General features: G+C 34.3%; 1 protein-coding gene across 1 annotated transcript; it reads right to left on the reverse strand.

Moving 5' to 3' along the window:
• Nucleotides 1-1,899: 1,899 nt before the first annotated feature.
• crlf1b (cytokine receptor-like factor 1b) lies at nucleotides 1,900-13,851 on the reverse strand. Its single transcript, XM_051095644.1, has 8 exons — nucleotides 13,551-13,851; nucleotides 11,161-11,439; nucleotides 10,951-11,080; nucleotides 10,714-10,880; nucleotides 9,836-9,993; nucleotides 7,353-7,521; nucleotides 3,476-3,657; nucleotides 1,900-2,925 (listed from the first exon to the last, which is right to left on the reverse strand). The coding sequence occupies exons 1-8, from the start codon at nucleotides 13,678-13,680 to the stop codon at nucleotides 2,902-2,904; spliced, it is 1,239 nt and encodes a 412-aa protein (XP_050951601.1). The 5' UTR covers nucleotides 13,681-13,851; the 3' UTR covers nucleotides 1,900-2,901.
• Nucleotides 13,852-15,117: the final 1,266 nt, after the last annotated feature.

Raw genomic sequence — 15,117 nt, forward strand, 5'->3', positions numbered from 1 at the left:
ATCGCAGTTACACTCTAAAAAATGGTTGGTTATTTTTTTTTAACCCAAATTCTGGGTTTAGCCTATTGGGTCATTTTCTTAGGTTGTTTGTACAATTTTTTTTTTTACAGAGGTAGTTTTTCTGTAACAAAGATGCTAGGTCAATTTAATGCTGGGAACTGTCTTTTTCTACCCAACCACTGGGTTGAGCCTGTCTCCGTCGAACAACCCAGCTGCTGAGTTTCAGTAAGAGCGCTGGCTTTTTGGGTCCTGTAGAGAAGAGAGCAGTTCTCAGCACCGCCTTGCACTACTTAAGGGAAATAAAGGTTTGTATACATTTTATTTCATTTATGAAGTGTTTACTGTGCTGTAAATTATATGATGCAACACACAAGGACGAAATGTCACTCAGCTGCGTTCGTTTTGCATGAGGGAAATGCCTTTTGCTTTGCGCAACATTTTTCATATATAGATTTTATTCATATAATACAGAATTTAATTTAATTTAATGTTAAATTTGTTCTCTAATTCCAGTACTGTTTGTTTATGGGCAGGTTATGAAGTCAGTCATGGCATCTTTCAGCTATGAGAGAAATGTAAGTTGGGATTTATAGTTCCTCTCCGGCTCAGATTTTACAGACACAGCGGCATGAGAATTAGCACTATTTTGGTAAAAAGTGATTAACGGTTGAGTAAACTTAAATTAAAATTCTACTTTTAAATGTTAAATTTTTTATTTCTAAAATGATTGTTAAACAAGTTTAATAGTATGTGAAATTATAAACTATGCTGTATTCACGCAAATAAATTCAATTTGTGTTATATTTTTGTCAGTGGGTGTTCTTGCTTAATAATAAACGCTCTTCTTTTGATTATTTCTGTTGTCGCTATAATTCTGTGTGTGATTTTAATCCAGCAATATAGTAATTTTAAACAATAGTTGACTTAAATAAGACAACCCAGCATGTTGGGTAAAAACATTTAACCCAGCCAGCTGGGTCAAAATAACCCAGCATGTGTTCTGTCCAATATTTACCCACTGCTTGGTTGCCAAATAACCCAAGCTGGTGTTTCTTCTCTTAAAGGAGAAGTCCACTTCCAGAACAAAAATTGACAGAAAATGTATTCACCCCCTTGTCATCCAAGATGTTCATGTCTTTCTTTCTTCAGTCGTAAAGAAATTATGTTTTTTGAGGGGAACATTTCAGGATTTTTCTCCATTTTTTCTCATTTTTTTGCCCCAAAATGCAGTTTAAATGCGGCTTCAAACAATCTCAAATGAGGTTGTAAACGATCCCAACCGAGGAAGAAGGGTATTTTCTAGTGAAATGATTGGTTATTTTCATTAAAAAAAAAAAAATACAATTAAAATACTTTTTAATCTCAAACACTCGTCTTGCCTTTTTCTCCCTGAACTCTGTGTATTCTGACTCAAGACAGTTAGGGTATGTTGAAAAACTCCAATCGTATTTTCTCCCTCAACTTCAAAAATCATTTCAAAATCATCCTACATTGCTGCTGAAGTACCGACCCAGTCTATGCAAAGTGAACAAGCAAAGAAGATCAAACACCCTTAACAAAAAGGTAAAACAGCGATATAGGACAATTTTGAAGTTAAGGGAGAACATGAGATGGGAGTTTTTCAACATACCCTAACTGTCATGAACTGGAAAAAAACAGTTCAGGGAGAGCAAGACAAGACGAGTGTTTGACATTAAAAAGTATATAAACTGTATTATTTTTATGAAAATAACCAATGTTACGTTAGACCCTTGTTCCACAGCTGGGATCGTTGAAGCCGCATTTAAACTGCATTTTGGAAGTTCATAATTTCTTTACTTCTGAAAAAAGAAAGACATGAACATCTTGGATGACAAGGGGTGAGTACATTATCTGTCAATTTTCGTTCTGGAAGTGGACTTCTCCTTTAATGTCAGTGAGCTGTAAATGTACTTTTTTGGATGAAAGTTCAGCATTTTTAATTAAATTAATAAAATATTCCAAGTCTTCTGAAGCCATACGATAGTTTTGTGTAAGGAACAATTTTTCAATTGAAGTCAAGATTCATGAACGAATCGTTCAGATAAGTTTCATTCATTTATAACACTGCAAGTTCTCTTATGAACTAGATTTAGGGTAGATGTCATGTTTTTCAGTGAACAATGACTTAATTAGGGGATAGTGGGATAGTTCACCCAAAACAGTTAACGAAAGCTAGAGATTACAGTTTTAAATATGAACATTTTTCTTAAATGCTTCGATTCACTTCAGAAGACCTTTATTAACCCCCCAGAGCTGTGTGGAGTACTTTTTATAATGGCTGCATGGACTTTATTGAACTTCAAAATCTCAACAGCCATTCACTGCCATTATAAAGCTTGGAAGAGCCAGGACATTTTATATATATATATATATATATATATATATATCTCATCGTATTCGTCTGAAAGAAGAAAGTCATATACACCTAGGATGGCTTGAGGGTGAGTAAATCATGGTGCAATTTTCATTTTTAGGTGAACTATTCTTAGTCACACACACACACAAAAAAAAAAATCATATGACTTATTGAGTTGCAAAGGTCCTTTTATGATGAAAGCTCAATAAGAATGAGAACGTCTGCCATTATCTCTTTTTTTTTTTTTTTGAACATCGCATGCCCTCTCATGTAATTTCTTTCTTCAGTCTTTCTTTATGTTTTAATGCCCTTATAAATAACATGTCTGAGACAAAAGCGCTTCCTTGGAATGGGGACTACAGCAGGAGGCAAACAGTAGATCATGTCGCCAAACGACAGGCTCCTAGCGGATTCCTTCGGAGAGTCTTGGCTCATCCAAATGAAAGTCCCAAGCACTGGAGAGTGATAAAACCCTTGTCGTCGCAGGCCCCCGCAAACTCTCCCAAGCCTTCTTTAGAGTTTCACTATGATTTACCGCTTTGTAGTACCTGAAAGGCAAGACAATGGCATTTACAAGTGAATGTGATGAGTTGATATATGGGGACAGAGAAGCGTAATTGGTACCAGCCATTCTTGTGGCAGTTACATCGTGTTCTTCAAAGGATAGTGTGACTAATGAAGCGACCTAAGTTTCCCAGCAGTCGTCAGTGCCAAAGCAACAGTAACCACTGAATCGGTTCAGAGAGCGTGCAGCGGATGTCGGTTAGCGTTCGAGAACGCCACACAAGACTTCTCGGGCTCGCTTGGATCGCAGCTGAAGCTTTGCCGCGCAGTCTAACCTAAAAGGAATTTATTAGCATTCCGGCTGATTACTTTGACTGGCCGTTCCCTCTCTGTTGTGGTAACGTCTGAAGATTATATGATGCTTCGCTATTAGGAAACGCAATCAAATGTGAGCCTATTGATCAAAAGAATAAACAGATCTTTTGATTCGCTTTTTTGTGGGTCACATAAAACCGCACAGGCCCTACATCATGTGTGCCAACAGTAATGTCTAGATATGTGGCCCATAAGGAGGAAAGCTTTGTCCTTACTGACCTGGTCGTGCGTTTTCTGGGCTTTCTGCAGCCAGACGCGCCATTGGTCGTAGAGTTTGATACTGACGTCCGTACAGCCGTAAGAGTGTTTGCGCATCCAGCCGAAAAACTGCTTGAGCTCCTTTCGTAGCGTCGAGTTGTGCTCGCTGGGCTTCGAATCGCACGTGCCAATATGTGACCTGTCTGTTGTGGAAATGACAATGATGTTATTGTAATATATATTGGGTGAGAAATTACACAAATCATAACTGTAAATACTGGTGGCAAATTCAATCTTAAAATACATATAGTATATGTACTAGGACTGGGGATAATAAAAATCAGTATTTAAAATCGCATGAATGATATGTCAGGAACATATCTGTTATCACTTGCATTATAATAAATATAAATTCACTTAATTGTTTTAGACTTTAGTGTTTTATTATGAATTTATTAGAAAAGGCTACAGAATTTTAATATCAGTCATTTATTGACCATAAAAAGAAAATAATTATCATCTTATTGGCAACAGCCTGTATTTTTATATTGGTAAACCCTAATCTCAATATTTATTCTGTTATTTTTTTATATATATATAAATACATTTTTAACTGTAATAGAGGTCGACTGATATATGTTTCTCAGGGCCGATACCGATAACCAATATTTTAAACCGATATGGTGTAAAAATGAAAATTAATGTCAAAATTCTGAAAAACAATGGCTCTGGCAAAACCTTTCTTTAAACACTTTATATTTATTTAGCGGCAAATTGGTTTTGAAAATGATCGATACTGATAACCCTAAAAATGCTTAATATCTGCACCAATAATCAGCCAGGCCCATAAACGGTCAACCCCTAATCTATATAAATTTTTTTTTATAAAAATGTATTTATCTATACTAGGGGTCGACCAATAAGTGTGTTTTTAGGGCTGATGCCAATACCAATTATTTCAGATCAAGAAGACCGATAACCAAAATTTTTAATAGATATATATGACTGATGTAAGAATTTAATGTAAAAATTAATTAACCCCTAATCTATATGCATCAATATAACAAAAAAGTTTATATTTTTTATATCAGTTCATTTGTATCTATATTAAGTGTTGATCAATATGTGTTTTTCAGGGCCGATGCCAATACCAATACCAATATTTACAGATCAAGTAGAGCGATAACTGATATTTTGAACCGATATATATGTCTGGTGTAAAAATTTAAATTATTGTCAAAATTAAGAAAAACAAGGGCTCTGACAAAAACTTTCTTTAAATGCTTTTAAATTATTTTATCGGCAAATCAGTTTTGAAAATGACGGATACCAGTAAACATAAAAATGCTTAATATTGGTGCCGATAAGCCGCCAGGCCCATAATTGGTCGACTGCTAATCTATACGCACCAATATAACAAAAAAATATATATATTTTTTTATATAGTCTTTATCTATATAAAGGGTCAAGAGATGCTGATAAACGGTTATTGCAGATCAAGTAGACTGATAACCAATATTTTGAACAGATATATGTCTGGTGTAAAACTGAAAATTAATATCAAAATTCAGAATAACAAGGGCTCTGACAAAAATTTTATTTAAATGCTTTTAAATTATTTTATTGACAAATCAGTTTAGAAAATGGTGATACCAATAAAAATAAAAATGCTTAATATCAGCGCCTGTAATTGGTTAGGCCCATAATTGGTCGACCTTTAATCTATATGCACCAATATACAACAACAAGAAAAAAAGTGTATATTTTTTATATAAATTAATTTTTATCTATATTAGGGGTTGACTGATACGTGTTTTTCAGTGCCAATTTACTGATCAAGTAGAGCGATAACCGATATATATGTCTGGTGTAAAAATAAAAATTGACAAAAAAAAGGGGGCTCTGGTCAAGTCTTTCTTTAAATACTTTTAAAAAATTTTATCGGCAAATCGGTTTTGTAAATGACAGATACCAATAAACACAAAAATGCTGATAATATTGGTGCCGATAATCGGCCAGGCCCATAATCAATCAACCCCTAATCTATATGCATCAAAAAAAATGTTTACCTACATATATTTTTATTTCAACATATTATATGTAATATTTAAAAAAATGACACATTTTTGACTGATGACGCAGATGAATTGTTATTTCTGGAACAGTTTTTTATATTAATTATATATTATTATATTTATATATATTATTAGAGTTTTTATTAACATTTTAATAATTAATTTTTATTTTATTGTTTTTAGTTTTCTTTTTACTTAATAATTAAAATTAAATTAAAAATGATCATCTTATCGGTAACAGCCTTTTATATTGGTGAATCCTTAACCTCAATATTTATTCTGTCAATTCTTTTTGAAAAATGTTTAGATTTTTTATATAAATTAATTTTTTACTATATTAGGGGTCGACTGATATGTGTTTTTCAGGGCCGATGCCGATATTTACAGATCAAGTAGACCGATAACCGATATTTTAAACCGATATATATGTTAAAATTAAGTAAAACAAGGGCTCTGACAAAAACTTTCTTTAAATGCCTTTAAATGATCTTGCCGGCAAATCGGTTTTGAAAATGACCGATACCGATCAACTTAAAAATGCTTAATATCTTCGCCGATAATCGGTCGACTCCCTGTGTGAAAAATGCAACATTTTTAACTAATGATGCAAGTAAATTGTTACGTTTGGAACAGTTTTTTTTTTTTTTTAATTAATTATATATCATTCAAATTTTATATATTATATATAATAACATATTAATAACTTTAATTTTTATGCTTAGTTTTCTTTTTACTTTTTAATTTAAGATTTAAACATTTGGTTATGTGCTGTCTTTTTTTTTAGTTTTTGTTTTTAATAATTCTATCCAGCTTTAGTTTTAGTCATTTTAGTACGTAAACATTTTACTTCAGTTAGTTGCAAAAGCTACATTACTTTTGTTTTTCAACTAATTTTTTTTTTTTTTTTTTTCATTTTTCAACTGTACTTCAATTAAAGATATATTTAATTATTTTAGTTTTAGTTAGCAATAACAATAGTAGTTTGGATTTGATTCTGGATTGGAATTCATTCATGAATCGAACCATTTGAACTGATTCTGACGCTTTCATACTGGTTTGACAATGATTGTGAAACTAGTCTAATGACACGCTATTGATAGGGAACTTAAAGGTAATATCAAGGTTGCTTAATTTTAAATCACTAGCAAATTCTTCCCAAGTATATCATGATTCTTCAGTATTGAGTATTTCACCCAGCTCTATGCAGCATCCATTATTTGGTTCTGCTTTTTTAAATTAGTGTCTACATAATTCTACATGCAAACCATCAGATAAATGCATTTGTGAGACATTTGTTAAATTCAACCCCAGTTGACGACACTTGCTTAAATGCTGTTGATTGCACAGTGTTGCCCTGAGCGATGTGCACATACCCATGAAATAATAGGCTATTTACCAGCTCTCTGCTAATGAGCTCCAAAGCATTAAACACAGAATGCAGGAAGGGGAGCTCAGACTTGCCATAACTCATATTGTTTGGCATAAAACAGACCTTAATAACATCCTCTCTTTAATGCAAGACATGTAACACATCATTCTTATGAACCAAATCTGTTTCCACTAAGTTTCAGGTCGACCGCCCCTTTAATCTGAACATGCACTAAAGACTTTTTTAATTTATCAGTCTAAGAAAAGCCCAAAGAATTCATCAATTGTCCCCTAAAGCACTCTGACATTTTGCTGAAGTCTTCTGAATCTACTCGTGAGAGATCTCTATCAAGTAGCTTGATGTTTACATATGGTTTGAATCTAATTAGCTTGTGACGCAGAAGCCTAATGTGAAGTAAAGGGACTTTGCATTATTGTGTTTTGATGTAACTCACCAATGCCAGGTGTCGACGCGGCAGTCGAGTGGCTCCAGTCGCTCCAAATACCTGCTTTCTTTGAGCCGTAGATGCCAATCGGGTTGCAGCGTACCTGGACGAAATACACTGTACCAGCCCTGAGACCCGCTAACCGACAAGACGTCTGGTTCCCAGCATCATCTATCACCTCATTGGAAATAGAAAATAACAACTAAGAAGTATGTGCACCAGACATTATATTGGGGAAAGCTGTTCACCCAAAAATCTAAACTCTGTCCTATTTTTACCAACAAACCTTTGGAGCAACATCATACTAGTGGTTCATAGGACTAGTGCACTATATTCCAAGTGAAATTATATCTGATAATCCTCCCCTCCGGTGAGATGTTAACTCCTGGATCCTTGCATCAGTGAGTGGAATGTGAGAACTGGATTAGTCTTGTATTAAATGGATCATATGTCTTCAAAAGACTTAAAATATTGTGAACAAGTCATATGGACTACCTTTATGAAGCAGGACATCATTTTGGGATTAGGGTTAAGAAAATAGTGGCCAGGAGATTCTTTGAAAATTTCATTTTGTGTTCCACAGAACAAAGAAACATATGTAGGATCACACACGTCTTTTTAATCAATAACAGGATTGTCCATTTTTGGGGTGAACTGTCCCTTTAATTTGGCAGTGTCCAATTTTGCTACTAGAGGGCCACTTTCCTTCAGAGTTTAGCTCCAGTATACCTAAGTTTTGGTGTGGTTAATTAGGACTGGAGCTAAACTTGGCTAGATGGTGGTCCTCCAGGAGCAGGACTGGACACTCTTGCTAAATTTAGTTTTTTTTTTTGGACTAAACCAGGTGTGTCAACTCCTGCTCCGTACTCTTAAAAATAAAGGTTCTTTATTGGTATCTACATAAAGGTGCTTCACGATGCCATAGAAGAACTTTTTTTTGTTTAAATGGTTCCATGAAGAACCTTTAACATCTGAAGAACCTTTCAGTTTCACAAAAGGTTCTTTGTGGCGAAAAAGGTTCTTCAGATTATAAAAAGGTAAGAAAGAGATGTTTCTTTAAAGAACCTTTGACTGAATGGCTCTTTGTGGAACCAAAACTGGTTCTTCTATGAGATTGCTGTGAAGAACCTTTTAAAGCACCTTTATTTTTAAGAGTGTATGGTTCCATGAAGAGCCTTTAACATCTAGTGAAGTGCACAGCGAAGTCATTGAAGACTTGTTTTTGGTTTTCCAAAAAAATTTTCAGTGAAAACTTCTTAAAAGAACCATTTTAAGAACATTAAAACATCTAACGAAGAACATTTTAAAAATCTAACGAAAAAATAAAAACTTTTGTGGAGTGGAAAGATTCTGTGGATGTTAAAGGTTCCTCACGGAACCATCGATACCAATAAAGAACTTTTTTTTTTCAGAGGGAACTAAGAAAATAGTTCTTTAAGAACTGTTCTCTGAAAGGTTCTTTGGAAACCCAAATTGGTTCTTCTGTCAGCGCTGTGAAGACCACCTTTTGGAACCTTTATTTTTAAAGGATTAGTTCACTCCAGAATTAACATTTCTTGATCATTTACTTACCCATGTCATCCAGGATGTTCATGTCTTTCTTTCTTTTTTAAGGAAGTTTTTTAAGGAAAACAATCCAGGATTTTTCTTCACATAGTGGACTTCATTGAGGATCAGTGGGTTGAAGGTCCAAATTACAGTTTCAATGCAGCTTCAAAGGGCTCTACATGATCCCAGCTGAGGAATAAGGGTCTTATCTAGCGAAACCATCAATCATTTTCTAAAAAAATAAAAATGTATATGTTTTCTAACCACAAATGCTCATCTTGCACTAGTTTGACCTCATGCATTACCTAGTCATTTTGGAAAGGTCATGCATGACATTACAGACAGAAGCACCGACCCAGTCTTTACAAACGGAACGTGCAAAGAAAGTCCATTTATAAAGAAGCTTAAACAATGATGTTGGACAATTTTGAAGTTGGAGGAGAAAATGAGATGTAGTTTTTCACCCTACCCTACCTTTTTGAACCAAAGTACACAGATGAAGAACTAACCGCACATGACTTCCAACGTGATTACGTAATGTGTGAAGTCGTGGATGCATAGCTAGTGCAAGATGAGCATTTGTGGTTAAAAAGTAAGACACTTATTCTTTGGCTGGTATCGTTTAGAGTCTTTTGAAGCTGCACTGAAACCCACTTGGTCCCACTGAAGTCCATTATATGGAGAAAAATCCTGGAATGTTTTCCTCAAAAACCTTAACTTCTTTCAACTGAAGAAAGAAAGACATGAACATCTTGGACAACATGGAGGTGGAGATTTTGGTTCTGGAATGAGACTAATCCTTTAAGACTGTTTAGCTCCAACACCAATTAAACAAACCTGAGCCAGCTAATCAAGGTCTTCAAGACTACCAAAAAATTACTAAAAACACTGCAGAATGTTGGCCCCCAGCAGGACACCCCTGGACTAAACCATTCCAGCCATACCTTCCATTCGTCGCTCTCCTCCACACGGTATCGTATCTGATACTTGGCCTGAAACAGGTAGTCCTTCAGGGCAGGAGGACTGCCCCAACGCACACTTAACTGATCTTCCAGCTCTCCAACGCGGCTCACAAGGACATCAAGAGGCGGATCTGTAGTTACTGAATAGAATACTTCACATCATCAAACACTACTAATAAAGTTTTTAGAGCTCATGATTCAACTCAATAAAGTTGGTAACCGTTAAACTATTCTTTCATTTACTTCAAACACTAGCTGCTTGTAATTGAATCTCCCAATAAACCTTCATCGGTGCTCATTAACTAGATGATATTTTGCAGTTTCTACGGCAATCTCTCGTTTCCGCTGTTGTTTGAAATGGACGTGCTCCACTGCTACGTTTTTTAATCAAGCTTGCCTTTAGGGCAAAGCCAATCATGGAGAATTCCAGAGCTTATTGTTTCAGAAGATGAGGAAATGAGGCCTTGAAGATGTAGTAATGTAATATATTTGCTTTTCTCAGCAAAAAGCGCAGATTGATGGATATAGCGTAATTGTGATTAATTCCATTAATGCACTGGTATGTCAAATAAGTCATTTGATTTAAAATGTTAACCAATTGCCAACAGACTTTCAGCTGCCCGTTGACCTCTAAAGTACTATTTTCACGACTTGCCTTTTGGAAACGTTTCAGCTCTTGGAAAGTGTTTTTACAGTCTGTAAAAATCTATTCTCACAGACCAGTGTGTGTGCACCATATGCGAGGCGTTCAGATGTTTTTGTGCATTTATGTGCGAGTTAGTAAGTGTGACGTTATTCCAAGTCACCTTGATCTCAACACCCAATCTTCCACCAAACTAGCATACTTTAATCTTACTTACCTACATCTAAAATGTCTAAGGTGATGACATCAGAAGTCGCAGAGCCGAGCTGATTGGACGCCTCCACCCAGACTTCATACGGCGTAAAAATGGCAAGGTCGCGAGGAACGTAGCACGTATACGGCTGTCCAGTATAGTCCTCACAGTCTTTCTCTTTACCATACCATCTTAAATGGAAGAGTTGCATATTAAAAGGAATTCTTGTTGGTATAAAGTATAAAGGTGTCAAAATCTTACTTTAGTTTGTACTTGAGGATGTATTTGGTGTTGATGAACGTCTCTCCTTGACTTCCCGGACTCCATCTGCAGCTGAGATCCTTGGTGTTTCGTGACCAGCATGTCAAATTGACGGGTTTCTCAGGGGACGCTACGTGTCAAATTAAGAGGATGGCATGAATATTCAAAAACATATGCTAAAAAACAATCTGGATATGTTCACAGACTCACATCCAACATAAAGACATGATCCGGCCAACACTTCTCCGTTACTTCGGTGGCAAACCAGATTGTCTCCTGACCGCTGCAAAGAGCCATTGAGTTGATGAAGTGTGACACTGGATTCGGTCGGGCTCAGGACTTTATAAGTGTTTCTCGCCAAGCGTCTTCCGTTCAGCGTCCAGTACAAGGATCTAGCTGTGATTTCCAGCTCGGCGCTAATGGTGCACACCGCAGTCAAGCTCGAGCCGATGTGGAGCACTGGATCCTGAGGGGATATGACAGCCAAATCTGGGGGTCAGAAGAAGAGGAGACTTTATGATTCCAGCAATTTTACAACTCGATTTATGACCGCAGTTGGACAAGGTCAAACAAGGTCATTTTTCAGCAACTTAAGTGGTTTTCCATCTTGTAAATATTCGTCTTGTGTGTCCGCAGAGCTCATATTTATTCATGTTTAAGACAAATGTGCAGAGGGAAAGATGGCTGGATTTGAAGAGCCACAACTGGCCTTCAGGGAAAGCGAGTGTTGATCCAGATCATTTCTGCTCCTAGTGGGAGTTGGACAAGCTTTTTAACATATGCCAATGGACACTAAGGAACACTGAAGAGTTTGGAAACAAGACCGAATACTGTACTGACTTATTGGACGCTTTTACTTCTTTAGCATTGTTTGGGAAGACTGACCAATGAAATTGCTGAATGAACAATTATGTACACAGTTTTCATCTCTTCCTGCGAATGTTAATAAATGTAATAAATGTATTGTTTATTGTTCATTCATGTTAGTAAATACATTAATTAATGTTAACAAATGACACCATATTATAAACTGTTACCTTTTTTTGTGCATAGCAACGTTGTTTTATCACGGACGATATCTTCTAGCGAAAGGATACGTAACTGCTTTTTTAACATAAATTAATTTGTGTCCTTAATAATTTTATCATGTAGTAACTGTTTCATAAAATATTGCACTGGAGGACGTGCTATTTTTGAGGATAATAAAACCCTTCTTTACCTTTGTTTAATACACAGTTATCCATTTAAATCTTAATATAGCATCTACACACATTTACTTTAATTTACATTGGTTTCTTCCAAATTTAAGTTAATATCTGTGCTGTAAATGATTATAAGGTTTAACAGTATGAGATGTTTTCAAAACATTTGTCATTGTTTTTTTTCTTTGTGAAAGTCATTGCTAATAAAAGTTACCACAGTTAAAACTGTGGTATATAACTTTACTTTAAGGTTAATGTCAAATACATTAGAAATTGAGCTCTAAATTGACATAACATGAGTTGAGGTGAAAATGAAAACATAAACACCTACAACAAGACCTTTAAATAAAGATGAGGTTTGTCTACATCTTCTCAAATGGCTTGACTTCAAAGTAAACTTCAAACGCATTTGAAATTGAGCTCTAAATTGACATAAAAGTGAGTTGAGATGAAAATGAAAACGTAAACACCTCCAAAATGACCTTTAAATGAGAGGAAGTTTGTAGACATCTCAAATAACCTTACTTCAAAGTAAACTTCACATACATTTGAAATTTACTTAATTGACATTAATGTGAGTTGAGGTAAAAATGAAAACAAAAACACCTCAAACGAGACCTTTAAATCAACATGAAGTTTGTAAACATCTTCTTAAATAACTTTACGTCAGAGTAAACTTCAAATACATTTGAAATTGACCTCTTAATTGACATAAATGTAAGTTGAGGTGAAAATTAAAACAAAAACACGTCTAAAAGGACCTTTAAATGAAAATGAAGTTTGTAAACATCTTCTCAAATAACTTTACTTCAGAGTAAACTTCAAATACATTTGAAATTGACCTCTAAATTAACATAAACTTGAGTTGAGGTAAAAACGAAAACCAAAAAAGGACCTTTAAATGAAAATGAAGTTTGTAAACATCTTCTCAAATAACTTTACTTCAGAGTAAACTTCAAATACATTTGAAACTGACCTTTAAATTGACTTAAATGTGAGTAGAGGTGAAAATTAAAACATAAACACCCCCAACAAGACCTTCACCAAGAAGGTGAAGTTAGTAAACGTCTTCTCAAATAACTTTACTTCAAAGTAAACTTAAAACACATTTCAAATTAACCTCCTAATTGACATCAACATGAGTTAAGGTGAAAATGAAAATATAAACACCTCAACAACAGCTTTAAATGAAGATAACGTTTGTAGGCATCTTCTCAAACAACTTTACCTCAAAGTAAACTTCAAATACATTTGAAATTGACCTCTAAATTGACATAAACGTGAGTTGAGGTGAAAATGAAAACATACACAGCTCAAACAAGACCTTTAAATGAACATGAAGTTTGTAGACATCATCTCAAATGGCTTTGCTTCAGATACATCTGAAATTGTACTTACGTGCTGTGAGCGCGTATGGAATAAGCGCAGCAAAAAACAACATAATGACTAAAATTGTCATTTGTCTGTCGTGCGCGCTCTCAACTCGATTCTTGTCATGCTGATGGGAGCGCGCGCGCACATAATCCATTCTCCTTCACGTAAATTGCTGGAAATTAAAAGCCTTAATCACCAGAAAGCTTCGTAAAAATCATTGCTGCTTCTGGAAAGCACCATTATGCGGAGAGGACGCCTCAGATTCACCTTCACTCTCAATTTTGGAGAAGAATCAATATAGCGCACGCCTCAAAAGCTGAAAAAGTTGATTCTCCTGAAGCTCCTCCCATGTCTTACCACACAGCCACAAGTCATTATTAGTAGCGCATCTGCAGCCAGTGTTTTCTTTTCTCTTTTTTTGTATACTAAGTCGGCCACAGTAGAAAATAATGAAATAAACCCTTCTCAAAAAACCTCTCTTTTTGTATTTGTCAGCTGTTCCTCACGTAATCATTGTTTTTGTCCTGTAGCCAATTCACACGATTAATTTTTTGTCTACATCGCATAGTTTATAATTGTCTGTTTTGTGCAGTGCAGTCCCACACCCAGTGCTACTTAAAAACGAATTGTGTCATGCCTGAATAGTTTGGATACACTATAATTTAGAGATTATTCATTAATTCACTTCTCATACCCATAAATACGTGTCTGTTTTTAAATGTGTATTAGAGCTTTGACCAGTTTAATCCTATTTTCTCAGCACATGTGAACATATATTAAATTATTCTTTGGATACGTTAATAAAAAAAGCAGGTTTTCTCTATAAAAGTTAGGGTATGTGTGTTTTGTTTCTGGTCATAATTGTATTGCTGAGTTTCAAGCTTGAAAGTAATACACACACATTTTTCAAATAAGGCAATTATAAAGAAAAGGAGAATAAAAGTAGAATGAATTAATGAATGCATACATATTTGAATTGAAATTAACAATTTTATGTATAGGCCTAATGGAAATCAACCAGTTCATAACAGGCCCTTTAAATTTTACATTCACAAATTATATCTAAAAAAAGTTAAATATTAGTGCAAGGAGTTATATTTCTATTATTGTTATATTACGATTGTTAGTATTATAATTGCATTGTTTTAGTATTTAGAATTGTAATAGCCTCTGTATATATAGAAAGATACTAATATTAATATTAATTATTAGTAATTCATTATTAGTAATATTGATATTAATTATAATAGTATTTTATATTATTTTAGTATTTAATATTTTAGTATTAATATAGTGTTTTACACTATATTAATATTAATTGTTAGTAATATTATTAAACATCTTAGTATGTAATATTTATATGTACAGTGTGTGTATGTATGCATGTATATATATATATATTAATATTAATTATTAGTAATATTAATTAATATTAATTACAATAGTATTTTACATAATTTTAGTATTTATATACAGTGTGTGTGTGTGTATATATATATACTATATTAATTATTAGTAATATTAATAACAATAGTATTTTACATTATTTTAGTATTTAATATTTTAATATTTATATATACAGTGTGTGTGT

Source organism: Labeo rohita, chromosome 22 (assembly GCF_022985175.1).
Source record: "Labeo rohita strain BAU-BD-2019 chromosome 22, IGBB_LRoh.1.0, whole genome shotgun sequence".
NCBI lineage: Eukaryota > Metazoa > Chordata > Actinopteri > Cypriniformes > Cyprinidae > Labeo > Labeo rohita.

What these genes read in the sequence shown, in the direction of transcription:
- crlf1b (XM_051095644.1), bottom strand. Translation starts at nt 13,680, where the DNA reads ATGGATTATGTGCGCGCGCGCTCCCATCAGCATGACAAGAATCGAGTT. An exon ending in ATCATGTCTTTATGTTGGAT is followed by an intron (nt 11,081 to 11,160) that starts GTGAGTCTGTGA and finishes TTTGACACGTAG; the next exon opens with CGTCCCCTGAGAAACCCGTC. An exon ending in ATCCTCAAGTACAAACTAAA is followed by an intron (nt 10,881 to 10,950) that starts GTAAGATTTTGA and finishes CTTCCATTTAAG; the next exon opens with ATGGTATGGTAAAGAGAAAG.